Here is a 14,650-nt window from a genome sequence, read left to right on the forward strand (position 1 = left end):
AATGGGAATAGAAAATTGTTTTCCTACCATTTGGCATAATCTAAAAAAGAAAGTGAATAAATGCTACAAGACACAAAAGCCCCACATTTCCTTCAAAAACAAAACTTAAGTAGAATTTACATATTTTAGAATTATACTATGAATTATTAAGAATGGTCAGGATATCAAAAGAGATAGCAACTAAAAGTGCACTAATCTTTTTTTATTCTGTATATTATTTAGCAAGATAGGAGGAAGTAGATGGGAAAGAGTGGATAATTTTCTAAAGTTAACATATAAAGGATTGAAAAATTATTTGAATTCTATTGGATGAGAGAGGCATATAGATAAAATATTTTTAAATGGAGCTACACCAGGAATGGGGGATTATTACAGCATTGGTTCTTTAGTTTTGTGTGTGTGTAGGTCTGAATAGTATCTGTAGTCATATATTTCTGGCTGCATTCAGAATAAAATTAGATCATGCTTTTTTCTATTTGTGAATTTATTCTTTTTTTTTTTTTTTTTTTGAGAACTGTTTTGTCCAATATCTACAATCGTGGGCATGAATGCCTACCAAAAGGCATTTCCTAAGCCATTCTGGTGGTGTAATGTTCAGCAGAAATTTCCTGCATCCCTTTTTTAATCAAAGAATTGTAGAGCCTTTTGCCCTGCTAATTTTACTACCAGAATGTTCTTGTGGAGCAATAAACTCATTCATTTTAGCAACCAAATTGTTAAAATAAGTTCTGACAGAACTAGTTCTTTTATTGAGGCAGAGAAAAATATTGTATCAGTTTAATCACTATTAGTATATGATTTCAAGAACCATATACTATAGAAGTATATAGTTTGAAGAACTCCAAATAAATGAACAAAGGTTGAAGATCTTTCTTAGAAATAGTAGAAATAGGTCAATCAAGTATAGAATAGGGATATGCCAGCAGATGCTAAAATTTAATCAGGATCCTCTGTTAGTAGCATTTACAGGACACTTTCACATTTTAACAGCTTGTTACCATTGTCATTGAATAAATGATTGTTAGAAATTTGGAATAAAAAGATCTCTTCACTTGAATGTACTGTACATTTTTCCCCTCAAGTTACTAGCTGGGATAATGAATGAAATCTGTTGCCTTCTGACTCCTCACCTATGTTAAGCTAAGCTTCTCTTTGTGTGCACAGGTACAACAGAATAGCTCGGGAATGGACTCAGAAGTATGCGATGTAATTAAAGAAATTATTGGATAACCTCTACAAATAAAGATAGGGGAACTCTGAAAGAGAAAGTCCTTTTGATTTCCATTTGACTGCTTTCTATGAGCTCACGCCTCATCTTCCCCTGTGCACATGTTTACCTGATACAGCAGTGCTGCGTGTTGTACATACTTGGAACAACAAACTAGAAATACTGTACTTCTGTACCAACATTGCCTCCTAGCAGAGAAGTGTGTGTGTGACAAGCCAGTTCTCCAGGCGTAACCTAGGTGTGAGACTAAAAGCTTTCCTTTTTGACTTAAATTTGGATAACGGCAAGATGAGGGGTGGTGGGTATGGTGTGTGCTTGGATGGGGAAGAAAAGCTCCACTGACCTGTAGGAGATTGTTTTTAAGTGGAATCCTTTTAAATTCAAAACAGATAGGAAAAGCAAGGCAAAGAACGCGAGCCGTTTCTGTATTCATTTTATTCCGAAGGACCTATGTCTTAGGTGAAAGTTTGACCAACCAGATTAAATTCTACCCACATCCTGTATTTTAAGGTCTAAGTTTAAACTGGTCAACATTTAAATGGATTGGAGCTATTAGTACATAAAGTGTAATGGTCTTTGTTCCCAACTCTTAACATCTCCCCACCCTTTAACCCTTGTCCTTTTAGCCCCTTTCTCTCTTCCATATTCTTTGGTTTGTATGTGGTTTCTCAGTTAATACATAGCTAATAGCTCTTATTTTTCTTATGTTTTTAACTGCTTAGGTCTATCTGGATGTAAGGGTGAAAATTCATTTGATGGAAATACTTGTGTATATTTAAAGACCCAATTGCTCCTCTGGAGCTTGTACGTTCAAGAATGATTAATCTGTGTAATAAACTGATTACTACAGTCATTACATATAATTTTGTGTGAATAGGCTTTTTGATTTTAAGAACTTTACCTAGCTGAGATTAGTGGTGGATTTTCCCCCACCCCTGAAATGTTTTCATTTATACTGGGTGCATTTCGAAATCACGAAACAATTCCAGTTTACATAGTAAAAAGGTACCTTGAAAGTTATTTTATTGACTAACTAAGATAGGGGCATAAGCTTAAAAGCTTTTCCATGAAACTTACATGTACAGTATTCCAAGAAAATGACTGTTAAACTAAGTAAGAAATTTGCTTTATTAATGAAACAGCTGCATTTCACCAAAACCTTGTGACATTCTCTTGGTACATAGGACATAAAATAAAGGCATTGCTATTTGGTAAGTTAAGCTTCTGTGATTGTAAAAGCAACATTGACCAAACCTGAGAAACATGAGCACAATCTTGTATTGGGGAGTCTACATAATTACTTTGCACTAACATTACAGGATGTTCATCCAATTTTCAATTGTACTGCAATGTGGCTTTTTGAAGTCTTCCCTTGACTCTAGTAAAATGTAGTTTGAAACTTGTAAACAACTGTGTTTGCCAGAAACATCCTCCGTGTGAACTAGGCAAGTTACCTTTTTTCCCCCCTCCTTCTCTTAATCTAATTGTAAACCAGGCCAGCCTGAAGGCCATGGCTGATGCTCACTAGCCATCAGATTCTTTCAAATGCATCTTTACACTCTTGCACAAAAACTGAGGAATAAATGTCCACTGCTTTTGGTTTTAAACTTGTTCAACTTGTCTTATCTCTCAGTGTCACTACTCCAGCGGGAACTAAAGTGCGATACAACCTGAAACCTCTTAAAGTGCTGCATTTGAGCTGCTGGCTACTTATTAGCATTTCTGGCATTCTTGACTTTGCAAAGAAGGTTTGATTGTTAATAGTTGTGGGGAAAGGAGTTAGAATTGAACTCTAACCTAAAATTACCCTGTATTCTCAGTATCATGGGCAGGTGGGAATTCACCAATTTTTGACTTGCTATTAACTATAGTGTTGGCTATGGGTCAGTTGCACAGACCCTGAAAGCCCGTTCTTTGTCATCTTAAGAGAGCAGCCAGCTCATTCCCATTTATTAGGTCATAATGTAAATATTTTCACAAAAGTGCTCTTGAGTATTTTTAAGTGCTAAATAAAAGCCATCATCCTGGTGTGCAGGTGCTGAATGAAAGGGTTTACATGGTCACAAACAACATTAGGCCCTTGAGTGCAGTTTGGTCTTGCTCATTTGAGTATGGAGCATATTAATTTGGTTCAGTCTGTATACACATGCCTTGGCCAGAATGAAGGCTTGGTGAGGGAGGCCACCTTCCCCAATCACAAAAAAAAAGTGTGTCAGGGTGGTTCTCACCTGGGCTCACATTGCTTATTACAGGAGTGTCTTGGCATCACATGTGAAAGCTTGTTTGCAGTAATCCTGATTATCTTGGTGAGGCAGTGGTTACAAGGGAATGTCAAGTGCATGGGTTCCCTTTGTTTTGCTTTGCTTCTTAATAACATGGAGTGCTTGGTCAAGTTATAGTTGGAGCAGTTTCTTTTGGTGAAACTACATCATTTCAGATACTTGCATGCTGTTATTAGCCAATGGTCAAAGGTACCATTGTCCTGCTTGTTTCTACACTTTGGGTAGTACAAAGACTTGGAAGGAGGGCTGTTGGGATAAGGAGTGGCCGGGAGATCTATAGAGAGAAGGATATGCCCTGATCTAGCAATAGAGGCATTCTTTTTCCACTTCCAACCGGTCCATTATTCCACTTTTTGAGTTATCTTTGCCTCAACAAGTTATTTTGAGCCGTAGGTAGATTGACAGGAGAAATGATTTCTAAATTACAGTTGGAATGCCTATAAACTGTCCCTTGTCTGCAATTAAGATGAAACTGGGTTTTGTCTCAGTCTGCTGTACGGTACCCCTTGACACCCAGTGGCTAGGTTTTTTAATAGGAGAACATTCTTCAGCTCCTGGGTCTTCTGAATTATGAACGTATCTTTTCTTCCTTGCTACTCAGGAATAAGTGTCTTTATTACCACTGCAAAAAAATTGTCACTAGTGTTAGGGACCCCATTCATTACCTTCTTTTGATTCCCTTTGTGAAACACTTTATTTCAAGTGATGAGTTATTTTGGTGGGTATGATGTTACACAAGAGAAAACAGATTTTTAATATGAAAATAACAGTGAAAGTAGTGAGTTATACATTCATACACATCCAAGCAGAGAAAACAGACTTCCATGGGGACACTTTTGGAGCCTGTTCTCTATTTAATTTTTCCTTATGTTAGGTATGCACTTAAATGAAAAGTAGCTCTGAGTTCTCTACCCCACAAAAGCTTTCCTTAAAAGCCTTTTCCTAACCTTACTTAGCCCCCACTCATATAAGTGGTTGGTATTTAGGTGTCTCTGAATATTTCTAGACTAGTTCCTGGGATGGGTTTAGAAATATGAAAACTGGCCATGGGATGGTAAATATAATATTCGTTCCCCCATTGTTGCCATATTTTATGTTAATGTAAGTGGGAAAGCTCAAAGGTTGGGACTGACTGCTAAAGCCTTTAAGGCCTTGGGCATCGTGGCTGAATGTGTAACACAATCACCAACCAGCTTTGCCCTTTTTCATTGACTGCTCCTGGGCTGGTTGAGGCAGAGGCAGGCATTTTTGTGGCAAGTGATCACTTTTCATCTGTGAATTATTTGTGGAGCTGTACCTGATCAGAGGCAAAGTGTAACCTGCCTCTTAGCAGATGGTAGGGCTATATAAATATCTTAACACCAAGATCACAGCTTAATAGTTTTCATTTGAGGGGTTTTGTTTTTAGCCTCCTGTATAAGTTGTTACTGGTAAGAACAGCCTTTTCCAGGGCTGGGGCTCTTGTTTGCCCTATAGTGTACTCTGAAAGCAAATGGTTTATCATGTTTGAAAAGGCCAAGAAGAAGCCACTCATTGTCTGGGTCAGGCCTCCGATGATTGCTGTCCAGGGAAGAGCAGTGTCAGCCTTTGTGCTCCTTTTCCGATTTCTAAATATATGAGGGATGGTAGCTACCATTTTCCCAGCCACCTCTCTCCTTGTCCTGAGTCACTTGTTCTCCTATTCGAATTTCTTCCTAAGTACTGAAAAATCTTGACTCTTAAGGGGTACGCCGCTGCCCTAAATTGTAGGGCCCCTAGAGAACGAGTGTGAGTAGGGAGGGTTTAGTTTTGCTGACCTCAGGACCAACTGCTCCCTAAATTGCCAGCTTTCTCAGCTTTGAAGTTTTCTGTAGGAAATCAGGGAAACTTTGGAAGCTCTAAAGTTCCTTGGCACCCCCAGACTTGGAGGTTTCTATAAACAGCTCACAAATACAACCCGACATTTGGGCTCCAGAGCCAGCACCACCTCAAGGTAAGAGAGCTGGACCATGCTCTCTTATAATTGACAAAAGCTAGGCTACCTGATAGTAGAGGTATCTGGAGCTTCCCCCAGATAATTAAGGGGCATACTGGTTAGGTCTTTTGGGGCAGGTTCCTCTCCCTCCAGTCAGCATCGTTGCCATATTTGAAAGGTGTGGGTGCTTGCAGGGTGGTGTACTAAGAATTGAGGGGAGCTGACCTTGTTTCAGAGGACACCCAGTCACCCGCTGCAATGTGATGGAACCAGGGGAACCAAAGCTTTGTCAGACCTGGCAGAGAAATGTAGTTTCTTGGAAGGATGGCTCTAGGTCATCTCAGCCTGGCCCTCATTTGGAGGAGACAAAGAGAGGGTGTAAGAGAGGGGGTGAGGAGAGGTTCTGATGCATTGTAACGGGTTATGAGGCAGGTTCTATTTCCATGAATGCAAGCTTAACCTCCCAGCCGGATAGAAACGGCACTTCTGAAGTGTCAGATACACGTTTTGGGTAGGGTGGCAGAATTCCTTTGTGATTCTCCTCTGACACACTGTGTCCCTGGGTTTGTCCTTGCTTATGCTGCTCCCTGACACCCCCAGACTTTAGGTGACAGATGGGTGTAAGTTTCTGTGCCTACAGATGGAGGAGGTGACTTGAAGTGCATTTGCTTGGGTAGGGAGTGAGCTGGTGTCTGAGTGGATGTTAGTGCCTTAGTGGCCAGCAGAGGGCAGTGGCGACCCACAACTATAACAACCGAGATGAGTGGTCAGATGCTTGGATAGAACCTGAGAGGGGCTTTTGTTGGGGTGGGGAGGCCTATTTGGGCTTGGCTTTGTTCACAGTTTATCCAGAACTGGAAGGGCCAGTGCCTAGCTCAGGCTCCATCACAACTTTAATCATAGTTAGGGAACAGGTTAGTATTCTAGCCCAAGGCTTGCCAGAAGTGTCAGGCCACCAGTCCCCCTCTCCCCTCCCCACTGATATATAACCATATCCCTGTGTTGTGGACCAGGTGAGGGGGGTCCAGGCCAAGGCCTTTGCCCACTTGGCTACAGGTTATACGGGGGTAAAGGCTTGTCCATTGCTTCATGTGAACGGGGGGCGGGGGGTCTCATTTCTGGCAGCTCTCTGCCTGATGCCCACTGTTGTCTTTCCCCAAAGGTAGGCAGTTCCTGTGACCCCAGCCAACTAGCCCTGGAGGAGACTTTTCATACCCTAAGAGATGGAGTCCTGGGGACAGGAGGAACAGAGCTGGGGGCTGGTGATAGGGCCTGGGAAGTGTTCTTCCCTTGTCATTTTCAATCTATCTTGTGTTTTGGGGCCCCAGGCTCCCCAGTCTTCCAGCCCAACACCTGTGAACCTCCAGGCCCACTACCCAGAGCCAGCTGCCTCTTCTTGGGGAATTCTTTGAAATTCCAGACATGGCCATCTGGGTGTGCAAATAGCTCCAGGTTTGTTAATTTCACCAAGTGGCTTGTACCCCAAGCAGAGCTGGGAGAATTAACCCCCACTACTCCCAGATGGGGAAAGCTGCCTAGGGGCTATTGGTGCTGGAATCCAGCTTTCACCTGCTGAGAGACTGAAGGGAGGGACTCCTGGGGCTGTCTAGGTCCTGCTCTATTTCCTAACTTTATAAGGGATTTTGGATCCAAAGGGTGAGTTGGGAGACCTCTGAGAGCCCTTTCTGGGGTCTAAGAAAGTCCCTGGAATAAGAAGTGGGGGCTCCCTGCAGGGAAAGCTAGCTTCCTACCATGGCAGACCCAGGTGACAGAGCTATGCTTAGGCATAGTAGTAGGGCCAGCAGCCCAGTCCCCAGAATGTCTTGCTCTCTCCCAGGCCTCCCTCTTGGGCTGGTTATCTGACTGCAGCAGGAGGAATGTGTGCTCTGGGGAGGGGGGCGGTCAGGGTCAGGGCGGAAACCGGGAATGTGGACTCTCTGCCTGCCCCTGTCCCTGTTGGAGGGAGGGAGCCAAGGAGAATGTGGCTGACAGGCCTCAGGCGTGGGAGAGTGTAGGCCTGTCTGTGTGTGTGCAGGAGGGGGCTGCCCATGTGTGCAGGAACTTGTGAGAGTGTGAGAATTGTGAGCATGAACATTCCTTAGTGTTTATGCATGTGGGTGTGAGCCTAAGCTGTGTAACCTTTGAGGAACGGGAGTCAAATCTGGGTTTGAATCACAGGCCCATGACTTTTCAGTTGTATATTCTTGGGCAACTAATTTATTTCTCCTTTGCTTGGTTTTCTCATCTAGAAAATGGGCACTTGGCTCCCCACCTAGCCCATAGGTAATGCTCGGTGGGAAATAGCCTTATCAAAGTGTTGTGGCTGTGGATGCTCATGGGTTCAGGGAAGGAGGCATGGACCGTGAGATGTCTTTTCTGGGTTATTGTACAAGCCAGAGATTTGCCCTTCATTGAGTAGGACCTGTTCCTGGGACACCCAGGCACTTGGAGCAGGCTGTCTGGGCTCTTTTGGGACCCATTGCTCACATACCTGCTTGACAAGGCCGGAGAGAGTGTACTCAAAATGGGTGGGCATTTGGGTGGATATGCCTGGCAGGCCTGTGTCCTTGCCCAGGCTCTGTCTGTTCCTCTGCTTCTCTTGGGGGACAAAAAGGGAGTCCAGCTACCCCTTCTGGTGAATAAAAGCCTAAAACACGTGGTAGGAAGAGTTGCCTCCAGCTATGAGGTAAGGGGTTTTGTGGAGAGAGGCCAGACCTCCCCCATCTGTTTCTCAGACCCACCTGAAGGTTGAGGGTAAGGGATGATCCATGGGTAATTGTAACACTGCCCACAGCCCAGGATCCTTGCTTCCCCTATACTAGGTCACAGACCTAGTGGTCCTACAACCCCCTCCCTAGTTAGAGTGCGTGGGGTCGGGGTGGGGGAGTCTTGGATCAGCAGGCAGGATTTGGCATCTAGGCACAGAAAGGTTGGGGAATTAGCCAAGGTCACACAACCAGGCAATACTAGGGGATGTTGGTAATCTCTCTAGGTGGATCCCTTAGGGGGAGCTCTGTGGCTGCAAGGGGATCCCTAGAAGCCCCTGGGTGGTGGTGGGGGGGGTCAGGCCTTAATTGGAGGAAGTCAGGGCTACAGCCCAGCTGGCCATTGGCTGGAACCACAGGAGTGGCCTATAAGGGTGTGTTGCAGGAATGACATCTGGCCCTGCTCCTGTGCACATGTACCCCTGGGAATGGGGGTGGGGGGAGATGGCTCAAATCAGGGGCCAGCCCTGTTTACTGCTTTGAATTTGGACTAGGGAGGGCTTTTCTGAGGGCTCTGGAACTGATGCCTCAGTTTATGTATGGGGAAATGGTGGAATGGAGAGAGCGGCTGATTAGGGATGGTCCTTAAGGAGCTTATGTGAGAAGTTCTGGGACCCTGTGTAACTGAGTGGATCACTGTTGGGTGGGAGGTGCTTTGTGGTCTACAGTTTTGTGAGAGGCAAGATACGGAGTGAGTAGCTATGCACCTGGTGAGAGATTGGGGGTGTTTTTCCCACCAAAGTCCCAGAGTATATAGGGCTTTGTACTTAGGGGAAGTGATAATGTGTGGCCACTATGTGGTGAGTACAGCAGTGTGAGCTGTATTTGTGACACTTCAGTTGTGTTTCCCAGGTATGTAATGGTAGATTATTATAATGATGTATATTGATGGTAGTCATTATATTGATATGACTTACTCATATATATTAATAATGACCCCAAGACCCTCTGTGTTTTGAGTATTTCCGAGGTGCCTGGCCCTATGCTAAGCTCCTCACCTGCAGAGTTCATTGGTTTTATCAGAGCTCTGTGAGTCAATCCTGGTTTGCCTGTGCCACAGTGCTTGTTTATTGTGCCACGTTACATTCCTGTTGGGAACTGTGAAACAGCTGCGTCTGTGTCTTAGTTGCTGGGGTGCAACTGGTGGTTGCGTGGCCCTGTTATATACCTGGGCTCCTGATCCCATTGTGTTGCCAACATGGGGCACCATTATATTGTTGCATAGTGTGAGGCCCATTTGACAGTGTTCCTTAAATGATGGTGGTCATGATGTATGTAATTTGGCTGTATGACTTTTTTGCTTTGTTGTGTGACTTTGTTATGCGACTTTATTGTGCAGCCAGAGTATGTAACTCCCTACTGTTGTGTGGTTCAGACCAGCGAGTGGAATTTATGACTCATTTTGTGTCCTGGTGATATGGGTGTCTAGTGTAGGGTCATCAGTTGTGGTGGTATGAGGCCCTGTTATGGGGTGAACTGGTTGTGTCATAGTTTGACCAACTGTATGGTCGTGTGACCCTGTTGTGTGTGTGCATGCGAACCATTTGTTTGACCCGCCCCCATCCCCCTTGTGTCGTGACTTGTGTAGAGACTTGTGATGTGCTGTGACTCCGTGCGGTGTGTGCCTCCTTTGTGGTAGCGGTGGCCCATAGTGGTGTCTCCCTGTACGGATTGTATGTCCATGTGACCCCTCCGTGCTGCTGTTCCCCTTTGCGGGTCTGTGTGTTGTTTGACCTCAGCCCCCGCCGCCCCGCCGCCCCTCCTCCGCACCATCCGCCCGAGCCGTGCAGCGATCGATCGCCATTGATTGTCCCTGACGAGCTGCTCCACTTTCCAGCCAATGTCAGGAGGGGGGATCTCCGCCGCCCTGGCGGTGTCATTTCCACACACTCCCTGGGTTGCCGCCAGCACAGGCGCTGCCAAGAGCCGGCCTGGATCGCCCAGAGCGCGGACCGGAGCGCCCACACCGCGCCAGGACGCCCCCGAAGACTCGGCCCGACCCCACTTGCCGGGCCTGTGGCCCTGCACCCAGGCCCCCCCTTTCCTGGTGGGTGGATGTTGTCGCCACACCAGTTTGAGCTGGGCCCCGGAAGGGGTGTGCCTATTCGGACCGCCTGTGTGTGTGTTGGGTGGGGGTGCGGGCAGTTTCCGGCGGGTGGAGGTGCCGGCAGGCCAACTTAGCTGTGGCCCAAACAGATGCTAATGATTTTCCGGGAGGCGCCGGTTATCTCTGGCCTCAGCCAGCCAGGGTGCGGGCCTGGGCCGGGCACAGACACCTCCCCACCCTCACTCTCCCCCTCATAAGCCCCGCCTAATGACCATCTGTCCCCAGTGGACAGTGGGGGGGGGGGGGTCACAGGGAGCCCCAAGTATTCTGGCTGAATGGGAACGTTTGCACCCTGTCCACCCAGGATGCTGCTGCATTCTCTTCAGAGCCCCTTCCCAAAGCTGCCACCCCCCAGCTCATGCGAGCAGGGAAACTGAGGCTCCAAAGTCCAGCCCAAGGTCACCCGACCCAGCACCTGCTGGGCTGAGTGGGTCACCCTCTCTTAGAGCTACCCAGTCGAGACTTGCAGCCCCCCTGGTCTCCCAACTGTCCAGAGGCCAGAGCCAGTTTCCAGGCTCCCCAGTGGAAGTGCTGACGTGGCTCTGGGCAGCTGTCTGGGGCCAGGAAGCGGGGCAGATGTCACAGTGCCCAGGGGAGGAGGCGGCTCCATGGGGAGGGCACACGGCAGGGCCTCTTGCCTGGCTAGACACGCCTCCTCCCCCTAAGCCTGGCTGTCTGTCTGGGTCTGGGGCACAGCCAGGCTGACCTGCCTCAAAATCTAACTCGGCTCCTCTGTGTGGCTGCTGACAAGTGCTGCAACCTCTCTGGGCTTCTCTGTCAGAGAATAACAACACCTGCTTTGGATGGGTGTGAGCCTCAAATGAAAGCAGAGGTGTGCAAAGCCCCCAATTCAGTGCTGGGCAAAATGTTCCTGCTCAATAAATGTCAGCTTTTGTTGTCTTTGCAAGTGGGAATTTGGTGTGTCCAAAGGCAAAACTGGGTCCTGAGAGTGCCAGCTGGTTTCACAGGTCATTCCAGCCAGCCCTCCTGCCTTGATGCCCCTGGCCCTCTGCATTTCTCATGCCTGCCTAGCTTTGTTCTTTTCACTGAAGTGTCAGCCCCCCTCAGCTCTGCCTGCCTGCCAAGCTGCCCCCAACCCCCTCTCATCGGTGTGGTTCCCTCCTATCTGGCCGCCACATTGGGTCCCTCGAGCAGCACAGCCCCCTGGGAACAGCAATCGATGGGGCGGAACAGCCTCCCTGACAGATGGACCCACGGAGGCTGGGCTGCTTCAGCAGAGCTCCCTAGGAAACCAGAGACAGAAGCAGAGCTACCATGGCTGCCTCCTAAATAGAGATGGGAGGTGGCAGGGAGATGAGGAGTCCAGAGCTTCCAACCAGCCACAGGCTGGGCCAGCCCTGTGGGAATGGGTCTGGAGGGGCAGGGCAGCCCCTATGCTTTTCCATAGGCCCAGAATCCTCTTGGGGGTGGGGGCTCTGTAGAGCTTTCCTGGTAGGTGGGGTATGTCAGTCCCCCTACATGGGCAAATGAGTTTTTGCAGGCCCCCCCATCATGGGCACTTTTTCTAACAAGCCTGGAGGCTGGTGGGTGGATAGGTGGCAGGCGCCCTTCCACATTCCTCAGGCCACAAGGGACCTTTGAAGGCATTATGGCAGAAGGGCCCTCTCTGCCTGTGGAGTGGGCGATGAGCCTTGGCCCACGCGCTCCTCCTGCCTCCTACCAGTCTCCCAGATTAGTCAGGGAAGTTCTTCCCAAGGTCTCTCAGCCGTAGCACTATTGACATTTAGGGCCATTTAATTCTTTGTCCTGTGCATTATAGAATGTTTAGCAGCATCCTTGGTCTCTACCCATTAGATGCTAGTAGCAGCAGTTTTGACAACCAACAATGTCCCCAGACATTGCCCAATGTCCCCTGGGAGACAAAAATCAGCCCTAGTTGAGGACCAGCTCCCTGGGCTGGAAGGGGCTGCCAAGACCCCAAAGGGATGCCAAAGAGCCTCTGTAATAGTGGAGGGGAGGTTTCCAGAATGCCCTGTCCCAGCTCTCTCAGGCCTAGGAAGGTGGGAAACACCCTCTGCCCCACTGCCAGGTTAGAGGGAACCATGCTTGCCTGAGATGGCAGGCCTATTGGTGTCTCTGCTCAGCTGCGCCAGGCTTGGTGCCAACACCTCACTGCTGGACTCTACAGCACGGGGGCAAGGGAGCGGGTGCGGTCATGGGGGGGTTACTCAGGTGGCCTTCTGTCCAGCCAGCTTGAGATGGGGGAGCCAGCATGGATGATCACCCTCCCTACTTCCCTTAGTGTCCTGGCAGTGTCTGCTTTCTCCCTCTGTGTGGTGTTGAGCTGGGGGTGGGGCTGCCAGGCCACAGAGCCAGTGGGGGCTACTGCCCAGAGTAGGAGAAGGATTGTGGACACAAGTCCAACAGGCACAGCCAGCTGACAGCTGGGCCACCTGAGTGCCAAGCTGTCCTCTCCAGGAAGGGGAGGGAGGAAGGCACTGTGGGCTGGCTAAATGATGCCTGAGTCCCCCAACCCACAAGTCCTTGAGCCAGACTCCCTCTGGAGTCACCATTTTCCTCTTCTGTCCAAGCAGGCAGGCAGGCATTGAGGTGAGGAAAAGTTCTCCAGTGCACAATTTCACTGCTGGGAAGTCCCTACTTAGGTCTAACCTACTTTCCTCCTATAGCATCCACCCTATCCTGGACTGCATGTTCTGGCCCCCGGCAGTCAGGGCCCAACATTTCAGGTTCTGTGGCCAGGGTGAGGCCTTATTCCCAGGGAAGAGAACCCTCATCCATGGGGAAATTTCAAGCAGAATACGGGTCAATGGATTCCTATGTGGGTAGAGGAATGAGGGTGCCTAAGTGGGCAAGGCTGAGGGGATGGAGAGGGGCATTGGTGCCAGTTGACAGACCAGTGCTCACAGAGATCAGGGTTGCCCCAAGACACACTGAACCCAGCACTAGCCTAGGGGGTCCCAGGGTGGGGAGGAGGAAGTGGCTGAGAGGTGGGCAGTGGCTTTGTAACCAGAGATGGGCCAGGCTGGCTGAGGCGACAGCTTGGGGCTGGGGTTTAAAATAGCACCTCGTCCTGGCCAGGATCGGGTTCGGGTCACCCACAAGGCAAGGCACCGTGGCCACCACCATCCGGCTCGAGTTTCTTGTCTTCCTTGATGATTTGATGGAGGAGGGGGCTATCCAGGCAGATGGGCCTAAAAAAGGGGGTCCAGGTACTGCCACTACAGTCCCTGTCCTGTCTCCCTTCTCTTCCATACCCATTCACCTGGGACAGGTTGCCCAACAGCTCCTAATCTTTTCCCTCCTCTTCAGTAAACGTTTATTTAACACCAACTGGGGACCAGGCCACAGAGATGAGTGAAGCCTTGAGCCTGTCCCAGGCCCCAGGAGTCCTGGCTCCCAGGAGTGCACAGAAGGGGAAGGAATATCAGTATTCAGCAGAGACCCACCATGTTTCACTGACGTCCTAGCCTCACCCTGAAAGCCCTAGGCATAGGAAAGCAAGGGGCATAAAGAGCTGTTTATGCATGGGAGAAGTGTTAGACCTCAGATGAGCCTGCCACTGGAGAAAAGAAGGTGGCTACGATGGGGAAGGGAGAATGTCCTCTCAAAAGCTAGTGATCACCCCTGAAGACTCCCCTGGGTGGTTCACCCCGTCCCCCCAGTGTTCTCTGGAGAGAGGGACCAAACAAAATGACCTGCAAAGCCCTCAGACACAGGCTGAGAGGGCATTCTCCTCCTCCTGTGTCCAAGTAGGGTACCCGCTCCCTCAGGCTGAGCCAAGGATTAGGGAAAGGGGTCGGGAAATGAAGGGGGGCCCACTCTTTAATTTTTCAGGGGAAGTAGGTCTATCCCTGCCACACCCCATTATGCTATTGGAAAGGGGGAAAGACTGCTTCAAACAATAAAAAAGTTCTACCTAACCATAATCCCTTCTACTCCACTCTCCCTTGCTAGAGAGCCTTTGGGCCCCTGAGGGCAGTGGCAATCTCTGGATTCTGGCTCCTGGGCCCTGGCAGGTAGGGTTACTCCCCACCTTCCTCTCCTTCCCCAGCCATGGGTCTACATGGGACAAGGTGACATAGGAAGCCAAGCCCGCTTAGGACCAGATCCCCTCTACCTGGGGCGTGGCCAGCCCTCCTGATAGAACTCACATATATCTAAAAAAGCGTCTTGTGTATCTTAATGATTTCTCAACGGCCCCTGATTGAAGCATGCCCAATTTAGCCGTGCCGTAAGTAACCTTTTATATTTCCTCAGGGAATCATTTCACTTATGAATCTTTTCTAAATCTGCAATTTCGATTAAAAGTTGATTTTTTTTTTTTTTTTTGGT

The 14,650-nt window shown here is 48.5% G+C and overlaps 1 protein-coding gene across 1 annotated transcript in view; it reads left to right on the plus strand.

Annotated features, from left to right (window-relative positions):
* Window positions 1–2,443, plus strand: part of UBE2D2 (ubiquitin conjugating enzyme E2 D2) — a 53,744-nt gene extending 51,301 nt beyond the window's left edge. The window contains exon 7 of the mRNA XM_019740349.2: window positions 1,165–2,443. Within this exon, the coding sequence (XP_019595908.1) occupies window positions 1,165–1,210 (46 nt within the window). The 3' untranslated portion in view covers window positions 1,211–2,443. The remainder of the gene's footprint in view (window positions 1–1,164) is intronic.
* The last annotated feature ends 12,207 nt before the right edge of the window (window positions 2,444–14,650 follow it).

Source organism: Rhinolophus sinicus, linkage group LG10, assembly GCF_036562045.2.
Source record: "Rhinolophus sinicus isolate RSC01 linkage group LG10, ASM3656204v1, whole genome shotgun sequence".
In the NCBI taxonomy this organism is placed as follows: Eukaryota; Metazoa; Chordata; class Mammalia; order Chiroptera; family Rhinolophidae; genus Rhinolophus; species Rhinolophus sinicus.